Consider the following 27,989-nt stretch of genomic DNA (forward strand, 5'->3'; position numbering starts at 1 on the left):
GGCAGCCTGGTGCAGCTAGACAGGACTGTACGCTCGGTTGTAACGGAGTGTATCTATTCCACATAGATGAAACTGGACAGGCAGAATAGAAACCACCCTGCTCATTATTCATGCGCCAATGCTGGTTTGAAAGTGCTTATCTGAGCAGTCTGTTCCATGCGACTTTTATATTTTACACCATACAAAGCATAGCTTCCCAAAGAAGTGCTGGAGTTAGAGGTGACCTCCCACTTTCTTTGCCAAGATCTGGTTGCTTCTGCAGGCAGCGCAGGAATTAAGGGCTGTTTCAGTCCTCACAATGGTCCCCTTTTTTCCTTCACCTGCATCAGATGAAAAACTGAAAAGTCCAAACATGCCAGTGACAAACTGTACTGCATAAAGGTATGATCTGGGAAATAAGCAAAAATGCAGCAGACCTGAAGATAACCTGTTAATAAGCAATTTTGCTTACTCCGTACCCAGCTCATTTGCAATAAGAAATGAAAAATTAGAAGCCTAAAGCTTCTTATCCCAGTTCCCTACACTGTTGATTACTAGACCAGCATGAACCTACAGCCATGCAACTCCCTGAATTCAGACTCCAGGTTTTCAAGTTGGAAAATGATCTCTGTGTGTACATATATATTAAGTACGCAGGACCCAAAGATATCAGCAACAGATGTTCATGCAGTAAGTCCCTGGTCAAGAGTGCTGTGTCAGCCATAAAAGTTGAAGAGAGAGATGTATGCAGGCTGGCCCTGCCTTGCAGGGATTACCCTGTGCTTGGCTGCTGGCCTGGTCTGCATCAGCCCTGTGGCATCCACAGCAAAGGAGAGAGCCCTGCCCCATCTATCCGAAATAGTCACTGCCAGTGCCATTTTTCTTCCACTGAGTTTCAATGCCTAACTGATAGTTCCAAAATGACCAAATATCTGTTGAGCCACTGTACTTCAAAACTGATAACTACTTTTCTTTGCTAGCACTCGATGCTTTTCAAAGAGTGAATTATCTAGATGCGTGCTTTATTTAGCAGAAATTTCCAATAAACCTCATTCTATCACTGTGAGTTATGTCACCCCATGCTATGTTGATCTCAGTTTGACAGGCAGTGCCAATGCCTATATGTCAGTCTGAGAATTTATGACAAACGATGTGCTATTGAAATTTTTAGAACTACTGCAGATTGCCAAGAAAAAAATCTTTAGAATATTTAATTATACTGGGTTCATCTTCAGATTGAAAATTATTTATTCAGTTTACACAGTTACATTGATCCAATATTCAGGATGATATTTAATCACAAAAAGAAAGGAAATTTTTATTGAAATTTCCCAACCAGTTCCAATTGCAATTTATTATGAGGAAAGGAAAAAGATGTATGAATGTAATGCTGTTTTTCTTTTCAAACAGTCTTTGTCATTAAATAATAGTGTTCACTTTCAATCATTTGAAATAATCAGTCTCCAATAAATGTCAAGACCATATGCAGGAAATGGAGGCCTCAAATGTAGAGAGAATGAACTACTTAGGAAAATTCTTCTCCAGCAAAGAATACAGAAAAGAATAAGGAAGGACCTTTAACTAGAAGTGCTACTTGATCTACATCACTTTTTTTTTTTTTTTTTTTTTTTTTTTTTGGACATCTCTTCTCTCTACAGACCAAATCTTGCCATATCATGTTTGTGATCTCAGTATGTGTGTTGAAACACATCAAATCAGTTATGTGAACTTTCAAGCATCTGTTTTCTCTTTAACTTTCTTATTCACACCATGGAAGAAAAATGAACTGAATTGGTAAGTACTAATCAACTTATTTTTTAAAGCAGAAGATGAACTTCTCAGAGCAAAAGCCAAGAAAGTGAACACTATGTGCTAAAGCAGACAAAATTTGCCATGGATTACAGGCACATTAGTGTTATAGAACGCCAGAAAATCCTGTCTCACTTAGAATTGAACTAAATGTACCACAACTCAATTAGTTGAATTCTTCTTCAACAATTAACCATCCCAAAACACAAATCCTGAAAGCAGGCACAGGAGGGAGAGTAGCTGATCCTTTGAAAGTGGAGGTGGGTGTACCTATACAGCCAGGTTTGTTTATGCTAGCCGAGCTTCTGTGCTGGTGCATTTTCACCGTAAATCTTTTTCTTCTTTCAAATAGGTGAAAAGATTCTGATCCCAGTTTTCATGGGAGAGACAAAGTTGCCACAGGTTGGCATTAAGTTGGGTTGACAGCAACAGTTAAAATAGAAAAGTATCCATGAGCTCCCTGGTTTTGACCAGCACACGTTTTCCTGGCAGTGCCGTGCTGTGTGCTCATACAGCCCTCCTTGGCTGCTGCCAAGATTCATGGTTGCCACCTCTTACGTTATTAGCCAGGGAATGTTTGATCCTGATCACTGCACCAAGCACTAGCTACAAAGTAATCACAAAGGCATAGTCCACCAATTAAAAGTATGCCTTCTTCAGGTGCTGCTAATCATGCATTAACTTCAGCTGGAACAGAAGCTATTTTTAACATCACACATAATTGCAAATGTTTGGCTTAGAGTTGTCTGCTGTCCTAACAGGCAGGAGGATGTCTGAATTCTTGGTACCTTGGAAAGCCCCTGCTGCAGATAAAACTAACTTCTCTCTTATTGAGAGTCTTCATGCTTGTTGCTTTTTACATCCACCCTGAGTAGCTTTAAAAGGGCCACAAAGGAAGTAAAGCTGTGGAAAACCAAGGCTACCTAGGCAAAAGTTTACACCTGGAAGGAAAATCTCACCAAAACTTCTTCAACAGTGGAAGAGAGCAAATGTATTGTAGTAAGACACTGGAGGAAGCAGTAACTGCAGTAGAATAGACGTGTAACATACAGCTAGGTTCATGTTCTTTTACTTGATGGAAGAAAAAGACAAACAGTAGATTCAAGAAATAAACTTCTCTTGGTTATTGATCATAGGCAAGACCTCATAATCTATTTTAGTCTCCTGGTGATTGTATAGGTAGAACCTGATGGTGCAGTCCTAGCCCTTTAGCAGTTATACTTTTAAGTACCTCTGACTTACTGTTAGATACTTGCCCTGCATCTTGCATCAGACAAGTTCCCATTTTTCCTTTATCAGGACTTCTATGGCTGTATAATGAACAGTCAGGCCTCACTGGCTGCCACTGCTGCATTAGGGACATCACTAAGGGCCATCATGACATCCTATGGGCTGGGGGCTGAAGATCTAGGGAGACGAACTGCAGGGAGCAGACTGAAACCAGCAAGGCACAATTAGGTCCAGCATGACAGCCAGCCCTAGGGAGGAGGCTCGAGGATGTTACAGTATGGGGGCAGTGGCGGGAGCTGCTGTCAGCACCTGCTCCAGCCCATCTCCCAGCCACCTTGTGACTGCTGTGGCTGCTGGCGACACTCCAGTGCCCAGCACGCTGCCTCTAGCTGCTGGGAGCAGGTCATTTCCCCATCTCTCATATGTCTGGGGAGGAAGCATTGGGTCCCTTGGGCTCTCCAGGGCCTGGGACATGCATGGAGGACGTCCCCTCACTTAAGGAGCTGGAGCAGCTCCTGAACACTGGGCGGCCTTCTTGTAACCACGTTGATGAAGTGTGGCCTAATCTCTTCTTGGGAGACCTGTAAGTACAGTTGCACAGAATGACTGAGCTTTAATGCCATTGCTTTACATTATGCTTCTCCAGCATATTAGTGCCCCTTATTGATGTGGCAGTAGGCAGCTCATAGTTTTGCTGATTGATGTCATTTACAGTGCAGACTGCAGTTTCTGAGATAATTTTATGACTGATTTGATACTTGGTTCTCATTTATTCCTTGGAAACTGTGCACTGGTTTATGTTGAGTAAGAGATGCAATCACTGTGCTGTTCCTGCCCTGTGAGTATCTCTGTACCAATCTTAATTTGTTTATGTTGGTCTTCCTCTTAGAGTAACAGCTCACAACAGATTTGTTTTGTGGAAGATGGGTGTTACCCACGTTTTAAATGCTGCCCACGGCACAGCGTACAGCCACGGAGGCCAGGACTTCTATGGAGCTACCATTGATTATTATGGTGTGCCAGCACATGACCTCCCCAGCTTTGACATAAGCCAGTTCTTTTTCTCGGCGGCAGAATTTATCCACAAAGCCCTGAACACACCAGGAGGTATAGAATGATCATTGTTCACATTTGTATGTGTGTTGGCAGCCTTTCATAACCAGTCAGGCCCACAAGTTCACTGGTGCACAGGTCAGTACGTAGCCTACTGCCTGTACCTGCATGGTAAAGGTAAAGGGGAAGCTGTGCTGTGCAGGTGGATAGCTGCAGCTTGGCTCCAAAATAGCAAGAAAGAGTGAAAAGTTGATGTGAGAGAAGGATGAACAGTGGCTGAGAGAGACAGAGTAGAGAGGAAAGGAGTTAGAAAGAAGAAAGAAATATCAGGAGGGAAAGACCTGTTCACAGAAAAGAATAAAACATGTATCTGATATGGAAGCAGTCTTATCTGGTCTAGTCTTTTGACACCCTCTCGTGGCAACTGTATTTGTCATAATAAATGAATAGGAAGATGACAATCCTGATTTCTTCAGCCACCACCCACGTGAAGAGGCCCACACACTGTGAACGATCTTCCTGTGAGAACAAGGCCTGCAGGGCTGTGCTCCCAGGGAGGAGATTCACCTTTACCCAGGGGAATTTACAGTGTGTTGCAGAGGAGACTGAGCGTCTTGGCACTGGTGCTATAAATCACTAATATGCATGTATTACATAAAAGACCGTTCCTTAGCATGAGTAAACTGGCACTGATGGAGTTCTTTCTCACAAAGAGAAATACAGCCACGACAAATCGACTTATTACTTAATGATGCTAGGCCAGTCATCTTTCTTGGTGGCTGATGTGTCAGTGCCATCCTTTCAGGCCAGGTTGCAGCATTCCTCTTCACCTAAGTGAGCCTTTCTGAAAGCACTGGGTCTGGTTTTCCTCTTGCTCACAGTAGAGCAACATCATTGCTTTGGTTTTTAACTAACCAGTGTTTCTGAAATCAGATTGTAACCTCATAACACTGCTCATACAAGTGAATAGAACAACTGCAAATTAGACTTAACAGTTAGCAGTTAATCTCTTTTTGGACTAGGTGATCTTAGTGGTCTTACCCAACCTTAATGATTCTATGATTTTATGATTCTATTTTATCATTCATATCTATTGGAAGGGTAAAAAATAAATTGTTTGCTGTGTAATCGTGACCAAACTGGAGAAGAAAGGACAGAGTTGCCTTCTCTTTTAGTTTAAAACTTCATCCACCATACTGCTCCTCTTTTATGGTTATAATTTGCCTTTCTTCTTTTTTTTTTTTTAAACTAGCTAAAATTTTGGTACATTGCGCAGTTGGAGTAAGCAGGTCAGCATCTCTAGTCCTAGCATATCTCATGATAAATCACCACCTGCCATTGATTGAAGCCATCAAAACAGTGAAGGAGCATCGATGGATTTCACCCAATCGTGGCTTTCTGAAACACCTGCGAAATTTGGACATTCAGCTACGGCAGAAGAAGGGCTGCTGAAAGGGCAAACCTTTACATATGCTTTTCTGAGTTTCAGCTTTGAGAACCACTGTGCACACACTACTTCCCAGGATCAGTACATATTAAAAAAAATGAAGAAAGCTATGCATCAAAGTAAAACAACAAACAAAACCCAACAGAACTGTCAGTGGGTACATTCTGGCAGCTGACTTCCTCCAAGACGAGCACTGCCAGAATCAGCCCCTAAACACTACCTGCTACAGAACTGTTGTGCACAGTGTGATCATACCAGAGGGCTCCACTGGAGCTGTGAAGATGGACTGAAGTTGTTCTTGATCTGTGCTAATGCCAGAGGCAAGTTCAATAATTGCATCTAGCAATACTGTATGTTTGAGTCCCCTTTTCTCAGGAGTGTAACAACACCATCTTCTTCAGTTTGGTTACAGTTTTCATGAGAAAAGCTTGTTGCATTGCAGGCCTGGTGATGTGATAAGGACAATTTCTTAGGCCCTTGTGCTCTGCTGCATACACCTTTGTCTTTTATGGATCTCTTAAATATTATGCTGCCACAGAGAACTGTGACATATCAGTGGAATAAACTTCTGCGCAGCTCTCTATGTGGTCTCAGGGTCAGCAAACCCACAAGTTTTTCTTATGTAAATATGTTGACAGCAAGGCACTATATATGATGTTGTATATTGAGGATATTGAAAAAGAAGACAGATTTTTAAGATACTTTGTAAGCATAAACTCATTAGTTCTGTGTAAGTGGCTTTGAATCATCTCTGTTTTAATCAGGTAGGAAACCTAGGCATTCATCATTACCAGGGAGCTACAGGCATATGTTTTCCTGTGTTTGCAAGCTCTTGCCCACAATAAATGTAGATTGCTTTAAGGGCCTTTGGGATGTCAAATCCATGAAAGAAGCTGGTAAGGCTTTAAGCTAATAAAGCACCTACTTTGCAGCATCCCTCTGCTGCTTTACCCCTCAATCTGCAAGCAGGCTGCTGAGCCCCACGCTCAGTGACTGCACCCGTGCCCCAGCAACTTGAACCTGAGCAAAGACATTGCACCCCATTGCCTGTACTCAGTTCCTTACAGCTTCCCAAGTTTAAGCTGAAACATAAGCTGGTCTGACCTATTCCTTCTCAAAGGATTAGTCCAGAACTTGGAAGGAAAAAAGCATCAAAGACTCAGGAAGTCCAAGTGTTACTTTCCATCCACCTCTGAATAAGGGTGCTGACTGCTTACTACAGTGTCTTGTCTACATTCCAAATTTCAAAACTTCAACTGAAAATAAGCCTAAAGCCCAGACAGTCAAATCCCCTCCTGCCTAAACACTCTTTATTTGATTTAAATTCATCTTGTATTACTGTTTTCTAAATTCAGCAGGGAACCGAGTTAGCTTAAGTCAATAGCTACACTTAATTGATACAAGTTAGTTTTAAGCTGTTTTGAGGCTATCACTTTTCCTATCACCAGTTAATTAGTTACTTAAGCAACTTGATTTTTAATACAGGAACAGCATTTGCAATTCATGCTACCATTCTACCTGAAAATTACCTTGTTACCTTGTGGTGAACCGTGAAGCAATAATCAAATCTGTTTTTGCCCTTTGCTACTAGTTTGATTTATTGATTAGCTGCCCTTATGAACTTTCTCTACCAGATTGAGTAAATACATTTTTGCATGCTTGTTTGCATTTGAAGCATCAGGTCTCATTATTTCCCTTCTGCTGGAGGAGGCTTGCAAAGATTATTAGAAGGCATAAGTAATGGTGACTTGTGGATTGTAATTCTTCCTTCCCAGATCCCTATTACCCTGAATTCTTGAAGAGGCTCTTGAAGAGATATGGATGCTGATTCTGCTTAGTGGTTATGGGAATGCAGATATCCTATTCTGCCTAGTGGTTATGGGAATGCAACATAAGCATGAAGATCCTTTCAGAAGTTTATTCAACTGTCTATTCAGATTTTCCTAAGTCTTGCCAAGGAGTTCCACTGGCAAGAGAAAGAGAAAACTTTGTAATGCAAAAAATGATCAAATAGAAAATTGCATTTAAACCCCACCAGTGCTAACATAATCTTTATACCTCACAAAGCAGCAGAGCAGTGGAGGAGGAGCTGGGTTTGCTTTGAAGTTCTCCATTAGAGATAGGATTTACATGAGTTAACATTTCAATATAATTTATACTTCATTCATTCACATTACAGTAGATTTCAGTCTGGAAGCCTTTTGAAAACATGGCACTGAAAAGTCTGAAATTCACGTGAGTGAAATAAAGCATCTTAATGGCTTTAGGCTGGGCAAAATTAGACACGTATGAGAAAGATTGATGGAACCTCCCATCAGGATAATGCTTTGTGTGCCCCTGAACATCTGTCCCACAAAGCCACAGCTGTGAAAGCTGCTCCCGTTGTAGATTAGTACCTGCTCTCTTACGTGCTGTTCATCCTATGAGGGCATTGTTTCACAAGGAGCAGAGTAGTGTTGAGTGGAGCCAAGCCAGTATGGCATCCATGCCACTAATGATATGGCAGTGATTTTGTACAGCAGGACTGGCATACCCCAGTGGATGGAATAAATTGCTTAGGAACTCTTTTTCAAGGGCACTGACAAGTCACAGAAGTGTTTTAAATCTGCGAAGGTAGTGTTGCCTATATTTCCTGTCTGCCTGCATTGCTCCTTTATATTCTGTGCACCGTTGGCTCCTGCTCCACGCAGGGAAAAGGATTCCCATCAACATACACAAAAGTAGTAAAATTAGTCCTGTAACCTCTTGAAACAGAAAACACTATCTGCTGTGGCTTGATAGGAAGAAAAGAGACCTTCTCCCTGGTCCCTTACTCTGTCCATAGTGATGGGACGTGACATTAGTACTTCCCCTTTTCTACTGTCAGCAGAAAAAAATTCCATTTTGAATTTTGGTTTGGAGAGTTATGCTGAGGATCGCAAACAAATGAAAAATACTGCCTCGCCAGCAGCACTTTGTTTGGAATATGCACATGTCAACAGGGGATGTACGATGAGGAAAACTGAAGGTGCTGAAAGGTGCTCCTCATTGAGGGAGGGCCCCAGTCTGGAAGATGTTTAGATTCCTGAATGCAAGCTCAGTGCCTGCTGAACTAACCTGAGCATGCAGGCTCACCCATAGGGATCTCCTTACCCAAGATCCCACAGGTACTGTCAGTGTTTCATCCTCTTAGACAAACAGGCACACAGGCCTTCCTGCCAAGGCTGGCCTTTCCTCAATATGGTCATATATTTAGTATTTTTCTAAAGAATGCACTTGACAAAATCCACAGCAAGGTTACCCAGGATGCTGCAGGAGGTAGAAGTTTACAAACATTAGAGGACTAATGGGAAAAATTGTGGAGCAGAAATTTGCTCAGGGTTACGAAATACACAGAAACTCCAATGAGACCTGGAAGTTCATGAGCTGGAGGCTGGGAGAGCATTAGAAAGTGGTGTATCTCACACTTGTGCAGCCTCATTTTCTGTCTGCATCAGCTTACAGCCACAGGCAGACACAAGGACAGTGAATTCAATGGGTCTGTGTGGAGGCCCATGACAGCTGCTGCTCTCATGGCCTTTATTTTGAACTCACCTCTAACAGGAGCCATCCCATTTCCCAATAGTTTATTATTAGAACTGGATCACATGAGACACTGGAGACTGTGTCTCCACTGCACTGACCAACATTTCTTCTGTGGGGAGAACTCTGTGCTGGCAAGCACAGCAATACTGCTTCTGTGGGAAGTTGTGGGGGTGGTTATTTTTTGGTAAAACTTTGACTTAAAGCAGAACTTTTATTTCTGTGGGTGCTCCCATTCACAGGGGAGGCAGCACTCAGCCCGCTGGGGGACCTGTCAAAGTGCATGTCACTTTTAGGGACAGCCACCTGTTGGGGACCATCAAGTGAAGAGAATGCTCCAGCAACAGCACCCCATGTGTGGCTACCGATGGGCCACTGCCTGGGGATGGTCAGACAGGCAGCCAGGAATGCAGCGAGTCCAGCGTTCCTGCAGTCCAAAAACTGCAAGGTGGAATCAAAGCACGTGGGTGAAGAGCAGCCTGAGCTCTACACAGGCTGTATGTAAGTGCTATTTGAGGCTGAAGGGCTAGGAAATGCAGCTCTCATTAACACATGCTGTCCAACTATTTAGTTAGCGCTGTTAAGCTTAGTTGCCTTAAAATAGCCTAAGCATAGAAGAAAGCAAAGGGACTGCTCATTAAAGGAAAAACAAAACACATTACAATGAATTAAAAGAGAATAAAATTCTCTTTAATAATTTCCATAAATTAAAAATTATAGATTAAAAAAAGATTTCCTAAGTGCTGCAATGTGTAACACATAGACCTCAAAGACTAAAAATTTTAAAAAATAAAATGATGAATGGTGGGAAGAAATGTATAGATAACAACAGTGTGTACATGTAGTAAGTAAGAGCTGAACTTTCAGCTAACAGGAGTAAAAACATAGAGGTTTGCTAATGCAACAGTTCATCTACAACAGGAAAGTTACAAAGAATCAAAGCCTACAATCAGCAAAACTGCTATTTGTTCACACTATCAATGGAGTTTTCTTTATTCTGCCAGCTTCTTTATTCTAACATCAGTAAGATCAACAACATTTAAGATTAACAACATTTCAGAGTTAGGTTTCATGGCATCTTCTGGAAGTGTGGAAGAGAGAGGATTTGGAATTAGAGCACAACCCAGTGCTAAGCAAAGTCAACAAGCAGGGATTGTTTCTGTACTGCCATCACTGTGCCACAGCTCATACCAAAAAACCCAAAAGCAGTACCACAAGCTGCCACTGCTCATTTCTGTGGAACCAGCTATGTGCAGTTTCTCAGGAGCTGGATTAAATATCAGTCTAGAATTAAAGCTGTATTCCTTAAGGCATACTTTTCCTGATGGTTTTATCAGATATATGATAGTCAGCCTCTTTAAATGAGTTAAATATAATTCATCGTACACCGTGCACTATAACACATTATGTACTCTTCACTATAAGAAATAAATAAATAATAAAGTAGGAATGGCAGACTTTGCACGGTGTCTTTTATCCTGGAGGACTTTGAAGTGGTTAATAAATTGATTATTAAGTATGTATCTGTCTGTTAGCCATTGCTGGCACACCGGGCCAAGTCCCTTCAAGTTGAAAGGTGAAACATTTTTAAAAATGATACGCAATAAATAACTCTGGGCCCAAGATGTAAAACATCCTGCAGAAATTCAGCTTCACACTGAATTTTAAGCAGGCAGCTTTATCAGCTGAAGCTTAATCAGATTAGCAAGACTAATACTTCGCCAGCAAAGGAACACCACACAGTTGCACCCTGAGGCAAAATGGTTGCTAAAACCTGAGCAACAATCACACCTCAAGACCAGCTGTAGGACGACCTGAGCTACCCTGTGGACTGAATTTTTGCAAGGTGTTTGGGCCGCTGACTGTAGTCAAATGGAGCCTGTATACCTGTAAATTTACAAGAAGTTCCAGACAGGAAAGTGTACATTTTCTGCAGAAATCACAACCTTTTACCTTTCTTTCATTACTTTACTGTTTCTTACACGAGTCTCAAAATGTAGATGCTGGGGTCTGCAAACAGTAACATTATGAGGTAATAAGAAACACTGAGTTGCCTTCTGTCATGAGCCTTCATACACGATTCTCCACAGCTTTGTAGTCCATAACAAGGAAGGCCAGAGGAGGCTTGATGTCACCGACTACTACACATTGCACGGGGAAGCAAAGGGGACTGAATGTTCTGTGGCTAGGAAAGTCATCGTTATGGAATACCTGCAGAGGACTTTCACCTTGGTATGCATTTCTGTACAACCTCAGAGTACATTCACAAGGCCTAATGGTTAGTTCCTCCCCTGGTTAACCATTGCTCCAACACAGCAATTTCATTAAGCGATCACAGATTACTTCAGAAGCATTAACTAAACTTCACTGAACCATTTGGATAAGTCTGACTACCTACTTACAGATATTGTCTCCATGGCAGGAGAGAGCACAGCAGTGTCCTGAAAGATAGGAAGTAATGCACGTAACTATAACTGTGCCCAAATCAATGGCAAAGATGACACATGGGCTACTGTAATCACCAGAGGGTGTCTTCTGAAACGAGAGAAAAAAAGCAACTATAAATGGGAATGATGCTGTATTTTAGTGAATGGGAAGAAAGGCACTGAGATTTCAGTTGAAAAACGCAGATTTAAATATATAAATATATATATATATATTTTTCTAAAGGTTGTGGGTTTTTTGTTTGTTTTTTTTAATTGGTATGTAAGAATGCACAGCATATATAATGTTACTTTCTGGTTTGAAAAGGAGCCAAAAGCTGCAAACAGCCATAATAGACATGCCAGTTGGCCATTTACAAAGCCTAGTGCCATATGTTTCCTCTCTTTTTCTGGACTCACATCTCTTATATCAAAAAGTGGTTCTTGCTTTATGAAATGGATGAATGTAATATCCTGAAGGATACTTTATCTCAGCTACCATAAATTGGATCTTGGAAAGATGAGATGCAAGTGAGGCAGAAGTACCAACTAATGCAATTGGCACTATACAATGCAGCCAGGAGCAGCACAACATACATTCATTCCTATTCTGCAGGAAAATCTTGCTTCCTTGTGTTCTTGGAAAAAGCAGATCTGCTCCCCTTGGGCTGGCTTAACTTCTGTCATTTTCCTCAAGGCAATGCTATTCAAAGAGTTTTCCATTACTGAGCAATTCATCAAGCTGAGGGTTCCCGAAACAGCTGCAAGATTTAGATACTGAACAGAGATACAGTATACGCCTATGTAAATTCTTATGAAATATAGGATCAAAGTGATGGGAGGTAATGTTGGACAATCTAAATATGAGATAAAGATCAAAGGAATGTGACATAAAGCTCTGCTAACAAACCTGTTTCCCATCTTTTAGGGGACAGTGGGGTTTTGCAGTTACTCCTTACCAATTTGGTTAAATGAAAGAAAAACTGTGCTCAAATACGTTCCCATTTCATTGGCCACTCCATTCATGAAAAGTCAGAAGACTCGACTTCAGGAGAAAGTTGCTCAATGTTTAAATAGCACTGGGCTTAAAAAGATGGTAATGTGCTTTGCTACATTGGGATCAGCAAAGAAAAAGAGAAACAAATGTGGAATTCCAACATGTACAAGAAGTTACACAGACTGGGGGCCAGAAGTTAGACACACTGGGGAAGAGAGGCTTGCCACTCTGCAGACAACTGATGTTCAGCTCCCAGAGGCCTCCCAGAGGCACCTACTTGCCACCATGTTCTCTACCCAGCTCTATCCTAGCCTCACAGACTTTAGACTTACAGAAGCATGTTGCCATAAATAAAATAAAGCTTTCTTTTCATGCTCAGGATCTCCCATCACCACCTACATTCTCTTAACACAAATAGTGCTGTGTCTTCAGTGCTAGTAAACAAATAAAGAATTATTTAATTTTACAGGGATATTTCATAAACAACCCACTCTTTCAGCCCTACTCTGCTTGCCCAGAGCATCTGTCTACTGTCAATGTTTTGCAAAGGAATGGGAACTGCAAAGATAAAATGCTAATCAGATTTCTGAAATGAATACCCAAATTGGCAAGGTGGCAACTCCAGCATCTCAGCAGAGCTATGCAGCATTTGTTCTGAGCTCATTTGCAGCATGTGTGTATTTCTGTGCAAGTTGGGAACATCTGTGGTGGGGGCAAATCAAATCTTGAAGAAACTCCCGCAAAAAAAGCAGGGGTGTAACCCAGGGCTGAATTAGCCCTCCTATTTCCAAACAGTCGACTGGGGACTGTATGGCCTAGGAGGTGTGTGTAACTGGCAGGTGCTCAAGTGTCAAAATAGAAGCAGAATCACTGGCGGCATACATCCTGTGCTCCACGGGCAAGACGCAAACAAGAAAAGCAGTTGAGTTGTTTGGTGCAAAAAGCAGCTTCCAGGATCACTCCAGCCACGGTGCCGTTGTGATCAATCCGCATTGGCAAGTATCAGTTTTCCATATGTGTTTCGCTTAATGCTGGCTGCCTGTGGAGAGCAGCTCGGGCAGGCTGATGCATGCTTGTTATCGCTGGCGTAAATATCTCTGCCTCGTGATATTATGGCACAAAGCAGCTGGACTATTTGAAAATCATTTAAAAAGCACTATAAAATTAGGGCTCCAATGCTCCTATTTTATGACTTTCATGAGCAGCCATTGCCTAGAGAGAAATTATCCTCTTTATTTTCAAGGCTAAAGGTTCTTTTAACATTCATCAAAATCGAAGTGCACCCTTGATAACACATTGAACTGTTACTTATCTAGTACAGCCTCTTTACCTTCTGCATAATATCACATTTGAGATCTCAGTTCTTCGTATACAACTCATTTCACTGTGTCTGCTGTTGTTTTCACCAAATGAATTTGCATAGTTTCAGGAGAGGCTGGCTTATGCCCCAAAACATATTTTTTGCATAATTCTTAATTTATATATTTTTAATTTCTAGAACAATAGCTCTGAATGTTTTTGTTACTGATCCTTCTATAAAAAATGGTCAATTACCTCCTCTGGCAATGACTTTTCACAGACCAATTAAGCACTCTATGGGAAAGGTTTTCAAGGGCATAAATAGTGCTTCGATGCATAGCCTGATATATTCCCTCTTTCTGCCTTCGAAAAATATTTCCCCCACATAAAAAAAGTCGTTGATAATTTTTTGTTCATCTATTGTTTCCACAGACAGCTTCTTTGCTAAACTCGGGAAAATGGTGAGTGAAGCAAAGTAAATCCAAAGAGTAAGGATGGAAATCCATTATTTTTAGAAAAAGAAAGGAGCACAACCGTACTGGCCATACATAAAGCTCAGATTTGAAGGTTTCTGCAGGAGACATCACATGAAATTCTTGGCCACAAAGGCCGTGAGTGGCTCTGCATACACTCTGTCTTGCAGCTCAGGAAAACCACTGCTTTCCTCCAAGTTGCTTAACCTCTCGTAGGTTTCTGTAAAAGCCCAGTCACTTCATTAGCCAGGCATCAAATACAGACTGAAGATAAATATTTAAAAAGCCATAACCTTAGCTCTCTTCTCAGAATTTACTTTTCAGCCAGGATTTTATCTTTATATCCTCTGGGGGTAGCAGGCTGCATCTCTGTGCCAAAAGATGGCATGCTTTCAGATCTCTGCAAACAGGGAAGGCTGCTGCTATTAGGGCATGCTGAGAAAGTGTGTAGCCATGCAGAGGAGCTGTGAAGTCAAGGCACAGTATCCTGTGATGAGGAACTGTCACCGGCCAGACGGCAGCCTGGGTGTGTGCAAAGAGAGCCGTGCCACTGCGCCAACACCTCTACTAGCAGAGTCAGATGGAATATTTAACTGGCCATCAACCAGTTTTCTGTTCACCAACTGGATGCTTAAGCTAACAAAGGGATGAGATGGAGTTATGTGGTAATTACAGTCATTTAGAACCTTAGGATGACACAGCAAACTGGAGTCATGAATAGCAGACCCTCCTGCAGTCTGCTGTCACTATGGATGTAGAAAGTGAGGCAGACATTTAGTAAGCTCTAATAAGAAGGCATGTCATCTCTGCAGCTAACTTTTGAGTTCCAACAGTCAGCAAGCCACTAGTAACCTTCCTCCATCTGATGGTGCCACAAAAAGGGAAAAGGACCCAGGTGAGCATTTCAGGCCAGATTTGACCTTTTGGGTGATGATGTAGCACTCCAGGCATCACAGTTCTTACCTGTGGCAATGATCAAGCAATGGACAGGGGAGGAGCAGCAATCCAGCACCACAATCATGTCTGTCTTGGTTCTGCAAGAGCTTCTGACCTTCTGAGCTCATTTGTTTGAGTGCTTTTTCCCTCTCAGGTGTATAGCCCTTACTCAGCAGAAATCTTTGCAAAATCCTTTAACCCAGGGCTTTCAAATTCCTTGACAGCCCTGAATTTGCTTTTGTTTTAGGGATGCACTATCTGTACTGAATTGTTTCTCAATGTTATCTTCACTCAAAAAAAAGAGAAAGAGAGAAAGGGAAAAAGAGAAAGAGGAAGGAAGGGAGGAAAGGAGGAAGGCAGGAAGGCAGGAAGGAAGGAAGGAAGGAAGGAAAAGACAAAAAAAAAAAAAAAAAGCCAAAAAAAACCCCAAAAATACAAATTAGCATTTAATATAAAGTCTTCAATCCTAAAAGGTCAGAGAGGGTTTTCTTTTCAAGCACAGAGATACCTATAGAATGTTGTTTCCGCAAATACATACTTGCCTACTAAAACTTCAACATGTAAAGGGTTTGTGCTTGCTCACCTCAATTCCAGAACAGGATTTAGCATATCCTTGAGATGCTTTGGCAAAAATGATCAGTTGGTGAAAGTACAGCAAAAGGACCTGGGATGCAGGGTGTTCTGGATGAGGCAGCTTCAAAGGCATCTCACAATCTATTAAACTTACTCACTTTCAGGAAGGCTTAATTCACTTCCAAATAGCAGGGGGTATCCAGTACCCCTGGGTGGGCAGCTGAAAGGCAATAGAAATCCTTGTAAGCTGACAGTGTGCTTATGGTGTCACCAGCAGTGCCAGTTGCCATCACTTGTTTTTCTCACAAGATTAAGGTTATTCTGCTGCTAACCACAGAACCATACTAAGACCAAAGTCTTTTTGACTAATAGAATAATATGAAGAACACTACCTTAAAAAGCCAAGCAGGACCAGAATCCCAAGAGTAGAATGCACTGAGGTCTGTCTGAGCATCATCTCGTGAGAAAGTGGTGTTGCTGTCCAGCTAATAGGCATCTGCATCATCAGTTGCTTTTCCTCATCATCACATCAGTTGAAAGTTCTGTGTCAGCCATGTGGCTGATGGGTCGGTTTCTCCTGGAGAAGAGAGAGGTGTCTGAGCTGACCACTGTTGCTAGTCCACTGTGATGCCCAGCAGCCCATGTTGCAGCCAGGATGCACAGGCATCCAGTGACTGCCCCTCTTCCAGCAGCAAGGTGAGGGTGCTTGCACTGCTTGGATTCTTCTACTAGCACGAGTGGAGGAACTGGGAAAGGAAAGATAAATTAGTCTGGGAAGAGAAAATAAAAGACAGAACAAATCAGCCTGATTTTCACTCAGGCTGATAGCATTATGTGCTGGACACCAATGGAGCCTGGTTTGTTACAAAAAATTTTGGCACTGGAGCAAACCCAGGCCGAATTGCATTGTGCATAGGAAGAATAAGCACAGTTACAAGCTTTTCCTACACAGAAAATCTGCGTAGGAAAGGATACAGTGTAGATTAGTTGATGAATCTGCCCTGGTCAATAGCAATTTAATTCATCGAGTACCCTTCACATTTTTCTCCCATCCAGCCACAGCAATTTCTTCTCTGTCACTATGAGTTCTAACAGCCAGCCACAAGTGCACTATTTTTAAAACACGCAAGGTTGCTTTCTTCTGCCATCTTCTGGCAAAATGGAAAAACTACGGTGTTTCATTGCTGGCCCCACTGCTGAGTTGCTCTGAGGCAAGGGCTGTCAGTAAAGGTGGCACGCAAGTCAGAGCAGTCTTGTGTACTGAAAGCCTGCCCAACTCTTCCAGCTGATGGAATAGCAGTGCTCCGTTGGTTATCCCAGAACAAAATGTCTGCTTTGTAGTTCCATGACACAAGATATCCTTATTTCCTTTTCTGATAGGCATGTAAAGATTTTCCTTCTACAATTACGTATTTCTAGTCTCCCAATGGAAACATCACATATCATGTCAAAACATGTTACATGATTTTTTTTAATTTTAAAACCAATCACTTTCAAGTTCTTGCTAAAAATGGGTATGAGCTTAATTTAATTTTCTTGTTCTTTTTGAGGTTTTGGAGGTTTTTGTTGGGTTATTTTCTTTTCTTTTTTTTTTTTCTTTTCTTTTCCTGCAATCACAGAGATTCTCTATGAATGGCTTAGTCTCGATCCTCACTCTTCTGCAAGAGCTCTTCCCACATAGTTTTACTAAAAATATGACAGTAATGTATGATAAATAAAAAAGGAAGAAAAAGAAGTCCAAAACAACAACAACAAAAACAACAGTATTTTACCTTGAAATAAATGATTTAGAGATAGTAAGAAAAACTGTACACAAAATTCCAGCCTGCCAAGAGACCATAAGAAAAGCTGCTAAAGGCACCTGCAAAAATGACTGCCTGGGATGCCAGGCACTGCAAAAAAAGAATGGTAATGCTATTTATGGTGCATGAATGGCTCCCAGTGCCTGAGAATCTCACAATCCCTAATATATTCCTGCTCACTGAGAGTTTCTCAGGCAGAGGAGAGCCTTCCCAGGGTTGTGCTGGAGGCACAGTTAGCAGGAGGCTTCCTTTGGGAAAATGGACTGAAATGTGCAGCCTATCTCCCATGTATCTGTTCCAAACAGCCTCTAGCAGGCACAGCCCCCAGCAAAGGCTCTTAGCTCATCCCTGGGCATCCATCGGGCTGTGCTTTGCTGGGAGCTCAGCCTCCCTCCCACCCTACCAGCTCAGGCATCAGCCTGCAGCCCATGTAAAACCTCAGCAAGCTTCACAAAAACAACGGTATAAAGCCTGATGAGTGAGAGGTGGAAAAAGCTCTCCTCAGAAGTTCTAGTGCACAATTGCCCTTGTTCATGTCCTGCCCGATGCTGTGAGGCTCTGGGGTATCAACACTGTGCCTTGGGCATGGGGCAGGCCTGTGGTGCATCAACTGATCAAAAACCAGCCATTTAAAACCTGAAGAAAAATTGCTCTACTTCATACCAACAAAGCTGAGAGCATCCTTTGAGAGCTCTACAATTTCCCTGAAAAAAAAAATTAAGTGCCAAAATAGATCTTCCACTGTGGATTATGAATTCTTTCTGCTCTTGATTCTACTGCAAAGAAACTGCAAAGATTTTGTACAGCTTTGTCAACTTTATCAAAAGGTGTCTTTTTCATATGTACTCTTTCAAGCAAGGGAGAGCACTTCACTGCTTACAGGAACTGTGCAAGGAGAGACAGGCAGCTGCAGATACCTCTGCCAAACGATCGAGAAATATGAAAAATCATTGACACGTGCCTTCAGATATTCTGAAATCTTGAGAGCTTGACAGCACCATCAATTTTGTATTGACAGCAGCAGTCAAACAAAAGTCATTTGAGAAGTAAATTGAGGAGAAAAAAAACAATCCTTAATCCACTGTTATACAAATCCATATGCCTGCAGAGGAGCTGGTGCTTAGGAGCCTGTTTTAATAGCAGTACATTAACATCTTTGTTAGTCTTTCCCAAAGCTTACAAAGCTTTTTTCTCCCCCTCTCAGAATCCGGCCTGTTTGACAACACATGTGTCACATGGTCACATATCAAGCCCATAACTGACACCTATCGACAGCCCACGATACCGACAGCATCTCAGTGTGGAGTTGGCAGTGCCACTGAGCCCTTACCCATGTCAAGGTCACTGCTTCTGCTCTGGCTGGAGCTCTGCCCTCGGGCACATGCTGCCCCAGGAAGCTTCTGCCTGAGCACGTCACAAGCCGCAGCCGCTCTGCCCCGCTCCTTACATAAGATGGGAGTGAAGTTTCTACTATTAGAAACAGTTAGTGGCATGGCAAGCTGGGAGCTGCTGATCACAGCACGCAGCACAGGAATGGCTGCTAGCAATGGGATTACAACTACAGCTATTTTAATTCTGGTAGCAGCATCAGGCAGGTCGAGATGTGCCAAAAAAAACAGTAGTTTGGAGGTCGTTTCTGTTTTTTGTTTTTAATCCTTATCAGTGGTGCCCTGGACAGCAGTGTTCCAGAAGAGAGCCAGGGGGTAGTGCATCATCCCTGGCTTCACAGACATCCACAGCCAAGTTGGAAATTTCGGTAGGAGCCTGTGGAGGGCAGCGCTGTCTTGCTGGGGATAGTGCACAGAATAGCTCAAAGATGCCAGCTGCTAAGGTAATATTTTATTTATTACTTTTTTTCTCCTTTGAATCTGGAATCTGCAGATGCCAGAGCTGCCATCCGGCAAGCAGGGAAGATGCCCCATTTCTGCACCTGTCAGACCCATTTGCATACCCTTAGGATATGGGCAGGTGCCGTTGCCCAGGCCATGCAGCTCTCACAAGGGAGGCTGGGGAAGGCAGGATGGAGCTGAGGTCAGCACCGAGCTTCTCCCCCATGGAATGATATGGCCTTGGAAACACATGTGGATTGGTTGTTCCTCTGCCCACCTCCAGCACCTCACAAGCAGAAACTGATCCCCTGCAGCCCACTACAGAGAAGCTGCTATGCTCCACTAGAAGGGTTGGCCATGAACAGAGGTATTGGGCAAGGCAGAGCAGTGGAGAAGTGCCAAGGCTTGGGCTTTCCCTAGCCAGCCAAGCAGCATTGCAGTGTGGGGCAAGGGGTCCTGCAGCTGGCAGAGCCATGGCTACACTGAGGGCTGCACATTCCAGAGCCCTCCATCTGGCATCTTTTCCAAATCATAAATTCTCTTTTTTTAAAAAAAAAAAAAGACTCCCGTAAAATAAGATAAAAAATATCAGGCAGCATAATCTTAATTGTACATTCTGCTTTTCTCTTCACTCCAAAATAATGGAAATGGAATAAATACAGTGCTGCACTGAGCACGTACCAGTGCAGGGGCCAAGGGACTGCCTCTGCTTTTTGTGAGGCAGGGGCACAGCCTCTGGCGAGGCAGAGCAGGGTTTAAGCAGTGCGCAGAAGCAATGAACTTCTGCTGTTCCCTGCTGCTTGAGCGTGGGCAAAATAAAAGACCATAATATATGATGCAGTCAGCCAAGAAAGCAATATTGCTCTGCCATGTGCACGCTCTATACCGAGACACATCCAGGATCTCATTTCAAAATTCCCATAGGTGCCTCATTTAAACCATCAGCCATAACCTGCTTCTCATTTTCAATACCACTTGGTATTAGAGCTGCAGTGAACTGCTGGTGAGAGATTCTAATTCCTGCAAACAAGCCCCTGTAGGCTTGCAAGGAAAACAGAGAGTTCCCCTCTCAGTTGCCTGCTAGGTTCCCATCTGGCTGTTTTAACTCCACTATTGCTTTTAAATGTGTCTGTTTCTGCACACGAGGCTTTCAATTCTACCTCAAGAGACTCCAGGGTTCTCTTAGCATCAGATTTTGGCCAAAATGTAGAGACACAGATTGGGTCTTCTTAACAGAAAGGAAGATCGGGTTTCACATTACAGTATCTGAAAGATTAATTTCGCTTACACGATCATTTTCCTGTGAACTACACTTCTTTCCATCTGGATTTTTCCATCAGGGGGACAAAGAGCCATAGTGTGAAGCACTACCTGTGAGAAAAGAGCAAGGAGGGGAAAAGATGACTGCAGAGTAGCTCAATCAGAAAAAAAGAGATGGAAAAACAGGATAGACAGCAGTTTAAAATGCTTCAGCAGGCCTATTTTTGTTTGTTTTTCATGTGAATTATATTCTGATGTCATGCTTTGGTATTGCGAACCACCTAATTTGCTGGGTTTTGTTTCAGTGAGTTCAGGACATTTGGCTGCAGGAGTTTTCAGAGTCATGTTACTGTTACCCAGTGTTTGCCTTATCTTGGCAACCATAGGTCCACCCCAAAACAGCAGTCCTGCTGTTCCTGAGGCCACATTCACCTCCTATCACCGAAAGACACCTGCCACTCCCCAGGCTGTCACCAGAGCCAAGAGCAGAGCCTTGCCAACTGGAAACATGCAGGGGATATTGTGGTGGTAGGACAGGACCTGGGGCCCAGCTGCTGCCCTGTGATGGGCTCCTCTTGGGAATCAGGATAGTTCAGCTTCTGTATGTCGGTTCTGGCCTTAGGAGGCATGATAATACTACAGCAAAATGGCAGCAGGCCTTCCCCATGCTGCAGGAGTGACAATGAAAGATGCTTGGTTAGTTAGTGCGTGTGTTTAATTATACAAAACGTGTTTTCCTCAACCAGAAACATACCACTTCATCTTGTTTTTATATTTTGAAGGATTTTATGCAATGATAAACTCAAATTCCAAAACAGAAGTATTTTTTTAATAGAAAAAAAGGAAATGGCCTTTTTCTTCCTTTTGAGATACTAAAATGAACTATATCAAATCCTCAACATCAGAGGATTTCCTTTTTCTTTTTTTTTTTCTTTTTTCCTCAGAAGTTTGTTTTCTTAGGCTGAAATCTGCAAGTCCAACACAAATCTATTAAATGCTTTGGACAGTTCAAGTCAAGCTTGACTTTGAAGCTGTGCATATTTTTTCCTTTGCCAGAAAAAAAATCTGCATTAGAAAATGGCAATTTTTTTCCTAGCGTCTGAAGAAAAAACAAACAACAGAAAAATCCCTTGCTGACTGAAGTACTCAAGATCAGGATAACATTAGCTGAGATACAAACCTCTGCAAGAAGCACAGCTGAGGTGTAGAGCCCAGCAAGACCTGTCAGGATGCACGCCGGTGCTCTGGACGCTTGGTGACTGACGGTTAACTTCAGAAGGGTTTCAAAGTGTTTGCCTCCTTGCCTTCTCCCCATGAAGCAAGGAGGTTAATCCGCCTGGATTGCCTCCAGAAGCTTTATCCAGTCTCAAGTGTCTCTAGTATATAGGGGTAAAAAAAAACAAAACCCAGAAAGATAGAAACAAAGAATATAATGAGATGGCCTTAGGTACTTCCAGGCTGCAGCTCCAAAAGAGACATATGCAGAAGGTGTTAGTGACCTTGTAAGAGATTTTTCACAGAGGATCCTGCCTTCCTGCTATCTGTTTCCACCTAGAGGAGCTTCTCTGAGCCACACGGAGGGGGAAACAGAGAAATGTGATTTGTGGCAGCACTTTTGCTAACTTTGCAGTATCTGAGAATAGAAGGGGGCAGGGAGGAAACCCTGAGCTAAGTCCCTGGTCCTCAATTAAAAAATTCATACTACTTTTCTCATTAGTCCAATCACCTGGTATAGTTATTTCCAAGTTTCTCCGGAAGGGCCCATGGAGTAATTCAGTTTCAAGGCCAGCACAGCAGGGAGAGAGTGGCGTGGCTGGGAGGAGCCATGCTGCGCGCTGACATGAGCAGCTCGCTTCTCTGGAATTAGTCATGGGAAGCGAATCTTGCTAATGTGTTACAGGGGAAGAGGTTTGCTGTATGAAAGGGAGCTCTGTTGCAAAGTACCTTGCTGGCTGCAGTGGCTGGAGTCCCTTGCTGAGTCCCACCATTACCAAAAGGTCTCAGCTCTAGCAGGCCAAGAGAACTACTGCAAAATCAGGCCGAAAACAAGAAGCTTGGCAATGTCATCTCTTTTTCTGTCTCCATTACCTTAACAAGCTGACGTACTACAACAGAAGTTAAAAGCAATGAGGGCTACAACTGAAAACGTAGGAACCATCTGCTTACGGGCACAGCTTCAGCTTTTTAACACCTGCAGTAACTGAGACTCATCCACCCTCCTTGAAAATTAATCCATGGCATTCTGAGTCCCCTGATGTAGAACCTCTGTTATCTTTCTCTTAGTGGGGAGGAGGAGAAAGAGGGGAGCAGCAGAAGCAATTCACAGGAATATATGTGGTGTGATCAATACTATGCCTTGCATCACTGTACTAATCTTCCTATAAGCATGCTTGCTTGTGTCCCACATCAGCCTACACTATTTAAAATAAGGCACCCAGCTTAGGACAAAGTTGTTGGTAGCGCTTTAGGAGCAACATCCATCTGATGCTGTGGTGGGGCAAGGGACAGACTAGATGAATTCTAAAGGTCTACCAGGGGCTTCCTAGAATTGCTGAGAAAATAAACCAAAACTCTAGATTGAGGTATTCAGGTATTACAGTGCAAGCTGACATCACATAAGCTTTTGCAGAACAAGCACAGGACACCTATCTCACAGTTTGAATAAGTTCTCAGGTGGCTCCCACACTATGGCTTTAACATCAACAAAGGAGCAGTGTTGCAAAAATGGCCCATGTATTCAACTGCAGGATCTGTAAGGGAGCAAAGCAGTCCTAGATGGGATTTTTAACATGGCTACAAAACCAGGACTTTCAGCTTTATAATTTTCCTAAATCCAGATGCTCCTCTTTCTTTACATTGCAGGTAAGTGCCCTCTCCTTCAGATGAGAGAGATGGCTTCACTCTGGAGGCAAAATAGTTATCACATTATTTATACAAAGTGGAACAGCTCCCAGAAGAGAGGCTGAGGCAGACAAGACACAAGCATACCAGTATAGATGACGAATATTCACCTGAGATATAGGAAAAAATGGTTCAAATTTGCTGTTTCTATTTATATGCATATATGCTTGTACACTTGTGCACGTCTGTGCAAATGCATCCTTATAAATGAAAGAACAATTACATATACATGCACTTTGTTTATGTATGCACATACACTATGAGAATATATGTCCTGTAGACACCCTAAGATTCCCACCTTGGCCCTAGAAGCCTTGTGAGCCAGTCCAATGGCTCGTTCTTCCAAAAACTTGCAGTTCCAGCTAACAAGAAGTGAGTGTGCGCAAACACTTCTGTACCTCTCCAGCATAAAATACTGGAGCTCTCCCATTTTACACTCATCAGCACTGCAGTAACAGCAACAATACCTGCACCTATGAGGGTCAGTCAGCACTGTGCTGGAGTGGCACAGGACATTTTTTTTTCAACAGCCTTACTTGACAAGAAATTAAATCATATCGTCTTATGCTGCTGCTCTCTCAGGGGATGAATTACATGCCTGTAGAGTTGTACCACAGGGTCAGTCCTGCTCTCTGGATGCCTTCAGCAACACCTGCAGGCCCTACTTCACACACCAGTTATAATAATGTAATGCTGCTTGGAGGGTAATGAGAAGGAATGCTTTGTGGGGAATATTATTTCTGCATGAAATAATTCCTCTTAATTCATTTCAGAAAAGCTGTCTCTGATACAACCTGAGTGTGTGCAAGAGAGGAGCAAGATGCTTCACACCAGAGACAACTCCTTTCCAAGCAGCAGCGCAGGCGTCCCAGCATCCTACGAAACACCAGCACTAGCAGACCTCCAGAGACTGATTTGGTTCAGAGGAGGGTCTGATAACCATGTGGACCAAGTCTGGCCAAATATTTACCTGGGAGATGCGTAAGAACATATGGTCCTATTATTAAGATTATATTGGAATCTGGGAGGAGGAGGAAGGGAATTGGTCCACTGGGGACCAGTTATTGGGTGTGCAGGAATGTTTTTACAACACAAGCTTCCAAAACTGATAACATGAGGTGTTTAAATGTCATGGAAAGTATGATGGACAAAAGGGTAATTTATAGTCTGCTTGAGGTTTTTTTTCCATATTCCACGAGCCACAGCGGATTTTGGCGAAGCAAGAATTATCTGTATTCTTGCCAAAAGTCTTTAAAGAACTCATCCTAAACTAGTGTCAACTGTGAGAAGCGCTATCTGCCCTGGAAACTGCTGACAGGCAGCAGACGAGATCACAGTAGCACAGTAGCCCTCAGAGTCAAACATAGAGCTGGCAGGGTCAGGAGCCTGGTGGAGGGGGACCCAAACGAGTTATGCAGCACAGGTTTTGGCATTCCAAATCCAAACTTGCTTTCAAAGATAGTAAGATTGAAAATATAATTCATATTTTAATCCTTCATAATTTTGACCGCTTTTATTTGGTGTTGTTTCCTTCTCTTTGGATTACTGCAGGTTATGCAGATGAGGCTGGCAGAGCAATACTTCATTACTATGATTCTACAATTTTCTTCCAACTCTTCCTCCTCCTCCTTATGAATTCATCTGTAAAAGATCATTGTTTTATGGAATAGCTTCTGTCGTAGTTTATGGCTAGGAGGAGAACTCAGCTGCTAAGCATGATTGACCAGGAATGAGGTGCTGCATCTGGATGCATTCTTGCCCTTGCCACTCATGTACGATATGAGTGAGAGGTTAGCTGCAGAACTTGTTACACAAGTATTTGAAGGAAGATCTTGACCAGTCTGTGCAGCAAGCTACGTTCCCGGGGGTAAACTGCTGGGAGACGCGTTCACCTAACAGCATTTCACAGGCAAGCTTGTGCTCAGGTTGCTTCCCATACCACCACGTTGCATTTTCGGTTGCATAGGTTGGAGGACAATGTGCTACGCTGTAAGCAAGCTGCAATCCCTGCATCCTTCTCTAGAGGGAGCAGGCTCTAACGTTAAATGATGATGTTTTAGCAGAACGTTAGGCATGATGCCAGTGTACCTTCGTGTCTTCCAACAGGTGGGCTGCTAGGAGTATAACTACTATTCAAAGCCTCAACATAACTCATATCCTTAATGCAGCGGATGGGCCATATAGCATCAACACAGGAGCCAAATATTACAAAGATCTGCAAATAGAGTACTTCGGAATAGAAGCATTTGATGATCCTTCCTTTGATTTAAGTATCTTCTTCTACGATGCTGCCAATTTCATAGGCAAAGCCTTAAACACTTCAGGAGGTAAGAGGGAGGCACCGAGAAGCTCTGGGAAGAAGTTTCAACATGAGCTAAACGGCTTCTCAATGCACTAGCAGCAAAGCTCAGGCTGAGCATAGCATTTGAGGACATGGGCATGGAGGAGGGCAGAGAGGCTGGGAGGCTGCTCCAGGCATGGCAGGGACCAGGCTGTGACTGGGCCTTAGTGCAGGGGGCAACACCAGGAGTGGAGAATGAGGGCAAGACTATAGCACTGCAGGGCTTTTACCCTGCAGGAATTGCCTCCTGGCACAGTCTGAGGGCCTGCCCTTGCATCTCAGACAGGCTCCAGCCTGGGGATGCTGGGTCTGAGTGGCATGACAGCTCTGCTCTCCCACTCCCTGCTGGCACTTGCAAGTGCTGGCTGAAACGCTTCATGTGCCTAAATGCTTCACAACTGGAACCTGGGCCGGCTGTCCATTAAAGCTAGAGAAGCAGCACAAGTTAATGAACTAAGTCAAAAGCTATGAGTCTGACCCGCAGCCTGCTGAATTTTTGTCAGCAGAGTTTGGATTATGGCCTAGTTATCATAATTTCCATTTGTTCCAGAGTTTGCTCTGACTCCGACTGGCTGCGAGATCTTACTACTTTGACTCGAAGTGCTTTATTAAATCCCTAGTTATAGCTCACACTGGGCTGCTGAGACACAGTAAATTATGAGACCGTTTTTACAGTCAGACTGTCCTACAGAGTTTATGGAACTTGTCAATGATCACAGTCAGGGCTGGGCCAAAGTTTTCTGCCAAAACCATTTCTTTTTTCCACAGAAAATTACACTAATGAGTTTTGTCACAGAAAGCTTCTCCTTCAACAGAACATTTCAGCTATTTTAATCTGGAAACAAATACCTGAGAACTGACAAGGCTTGGGTCAGAACAGAGAATCCCGCCTAGGTTTTTCTGCCCCACTGTCCTGCATGGTGAGAGTTCTCCTATAGCATAATGGCCAGCAGATCCCCAGAGATCTGGGCTTCATCAGCTGCAAAAGCATCCTGGAGCTACACAGCAGTCTTCATTTAAGTTGGAAACAATTTTTTGAAAAATATTCTAGTTTTTGAAATTTAGTCTCCTACCTCAAACCAACCAACCCAATTTCCACAGCACTCTTTCCACGTTACATGAAAAAAAACCCTCCACCATGCAATAGCTTCTGTCAGGGAAGGGCATTCATAATGTTCAATTTACAAAATTCAGTGCTTAGGTTCCTTCTCTCTAGAGCTAATAGAGCTTCAAGATAAGTTATGTTAACTGCATTTTCAGATAAGCTATGTTAACTGCGCTTTCTTTGATAACTATTGAGAGGCCCAAGCTAGATGCGTGTGCTCAGTATGAAGCACCACCTTGCCTGAGATCTACAGCACAATCTCAGGCTGTTCAAGAATAAATGAGTATGCGCCAATCATCCTGGCTGTTCTGCCAGCTTGTTAGTATTTGTCCTCCCTGCATTCCTTTCACTTCAGAAATGCCTTAGCCTGCTCACCTTGCTGCATCTCTTCCTTTTGCAGGTAAAGTTTTTGTTCACTGTGCCATGGGGGTGAGCCGCTCTGCAACATTAGTGCTTGCCTTTTTGATGATCCATGAAAACATGACGCTCGTGGACGCTCTGAAAACGGTGGGTTCTCACAGAGACATCTGCCCAAACACAGGGTTTCTCAGCCAGCTGCGAGAACTGGACATTAAATTAAGCGAAGAGAGGAAAAGAACCAGAGAACCTGCTAGCAAAGCACTGTAAAACAGTATCACGAAAAAAGAGAGGACAAAACATGACTTGAATTTCCTGGATCTCTTTGAAATGAATTGCATTTGCAAACTAAGGATATAAGTTTAAGATGCTCTAGATTGTATGTTGTTACTAAAAATACATTTTACCTGACCTTCCCATTTTGCAAAGCCACCTTAGCTTACACTTACTGTTGGCTGTATATTATATCCTTCCCTCTCCACCTTAAAACATTGCTCTCTGTTGGTTAAAAAAAAAAAAAAAAGGATATCAGATTCCACTTCAGAAATAGCTGCATTTCAGCAATGAGTGAAGCTCATATCACTTTATGAAGTGTTAGGCCATTTGAGGTGAAA

The 27,989-nt window shown here is 42.8% G+C and overlaps 2 protein-coding genes and 1 long non-coding RNA gene across 5 annotated transcripts; 2 read left to right on the forward strand and 1 right to left on the reverse strand.

The window, feature by feature from the left end:
- The first annotated feature begins 3,398 nt into the window (after nucleotides 1-3,398).
- Nucleotides 3,399-6,379, forward strand: LOC122175576 (dual specificity protein phosphatase 13-like). Its single transcript, XM_042863340.1, has 3 exons — nucleotides 3,399-3,601; nucleotides 3,908-4,125; nucleotides 5,324-6,379. Exons 1-3 carry the CDS (start codon nucleotides 3,441-3,443, stop codon nucleotides 5,521-5,523), a joined length of 579 nt encoding a protein of 192 aa, XP_042719274.1. The 5' UTR covers nucleotides 3,399-3,440; the 3' UTR covers nucleotides 5,524-6,379.
- On the forward strand, nucleotides 3,577-27,794 carry LOC122175575 (dual specificity protein phosphatase 13-like). Of its 3 annotated transcripts, none has more exons than XM_042863339.1 (4): nucleotides 3,577-3,601; nucleotides 24,346-24,553; nucleotides 25,679-25,899; nucleotides 27,419-27,794. In XM_042863339.1, exons 2-4 carry the CDS (start codon nucleotides 24,393-24,395, stop codon nucleotides 27,643-27,645), a joined length of 609 nt encoding a protein of 202 aa, XP_042719273.1. In that variant the 5' UTR covers nucleotides 3,577-3,601; nucleotides 24,346-24,392; the 3' UTR covers nucleotides 27,646-27,794. The 3 variants fall into 3 exon arrangements, with proteins under 3 accessions (XP_042719273.1, XP_042719271.1, XP_042719272.1); XM_042863337.1 differs by lacking the exon at nucleotides 3,577-3,601 and adding an exon at nucleotides 13,343-13,494; XM_042863338.1 differs by lacking the exon at nucleotides 3,577-3,601 and adding an exon at nucleotides 19,246-19,413.
- LOC122175578 lies at nucleotides 11,763-16,646 on the reverse strand. Its single transcript, XR_006177440.1, has 3 exons — nucleotides 16,173-16,646; nucleotides 15,791-16,000; nucleotides 11,763-12,263 (listed from the first exon to the last, which is right to left on the reverse strand). It is a non-coding gene; the product is annotated as an uncharacterized LOC122175578 (long non-coding RNA).
- Nucleotides 27,795-27,989: the final 195 nt, after the last annotated feature.

This window comes from Lagopus leucura, unplaced genomic scaffold (assembly GCF_019238085.1).
Source record: "Lagopus leucura isolate 7727_CA_CO unplaced genomic scaffold, USGS_WTPT01 Super-Scaffold_739, whole genome shotgun sequence".
Taxonomy (NCBI): Eukaryota; Metazoa; Chordata; class Aves; order Galliformes; family Phasianidae; genus Lagopus; species Lagopus leucura.

What these genes read in the sequence shown, in the direction of transcription:
- LOC122175576 (XM_042863340.1), top strand. Translation starts at nt 3,441, where the DNA reads ATGTCTGGGGAGGAAGCATTGGGTCCCTTGGGCTCTCCAGGGCCTGGG. An exon ending in AATCTCTTCTTGGGAGACCT is followed by an intron (nt 3,602 to 3,907) that starts GTAAGTACAGTT and finishes TCTTCCTCTTAG; the next exon opens with AGTAACAGCTCACAACAGAT. An exon ending in AGCCCTGAACACACCAGGAG is followed by an intron (nt 4,126 to 5,323) that starts GTATAGAATGAT and finishes TTTTTAAACTAG; the next exon opens with CTAAAATTTTGGTACATTGC.
- LOC122175575 (XM_042863339.1), top strand. Translation starts at nt 24,393, where the DNA reads ATGCTTCACACCAGAGACAACTCCTTTCCAAGCAGCAGCGCAGGCGTC. An exon ending in AATATTTACCTGGGAGATGC is followed by an intron (nt 24,554 to 25,678) that starts GTAAGAACATAT and finishes GTCTTCCAACAG; the next exon opens with GTGGGCTGCTAGGAGTATAA. An exon ending in AGCCTTAAACACTTCAGGAG is followed by an intron (nt 25,900 to 27,418) that starts GTAAGAGGGAGG and finishes TTCCTTTTGCAG; the next exon opens with GTAAAGTTTTTGTTCACTGT.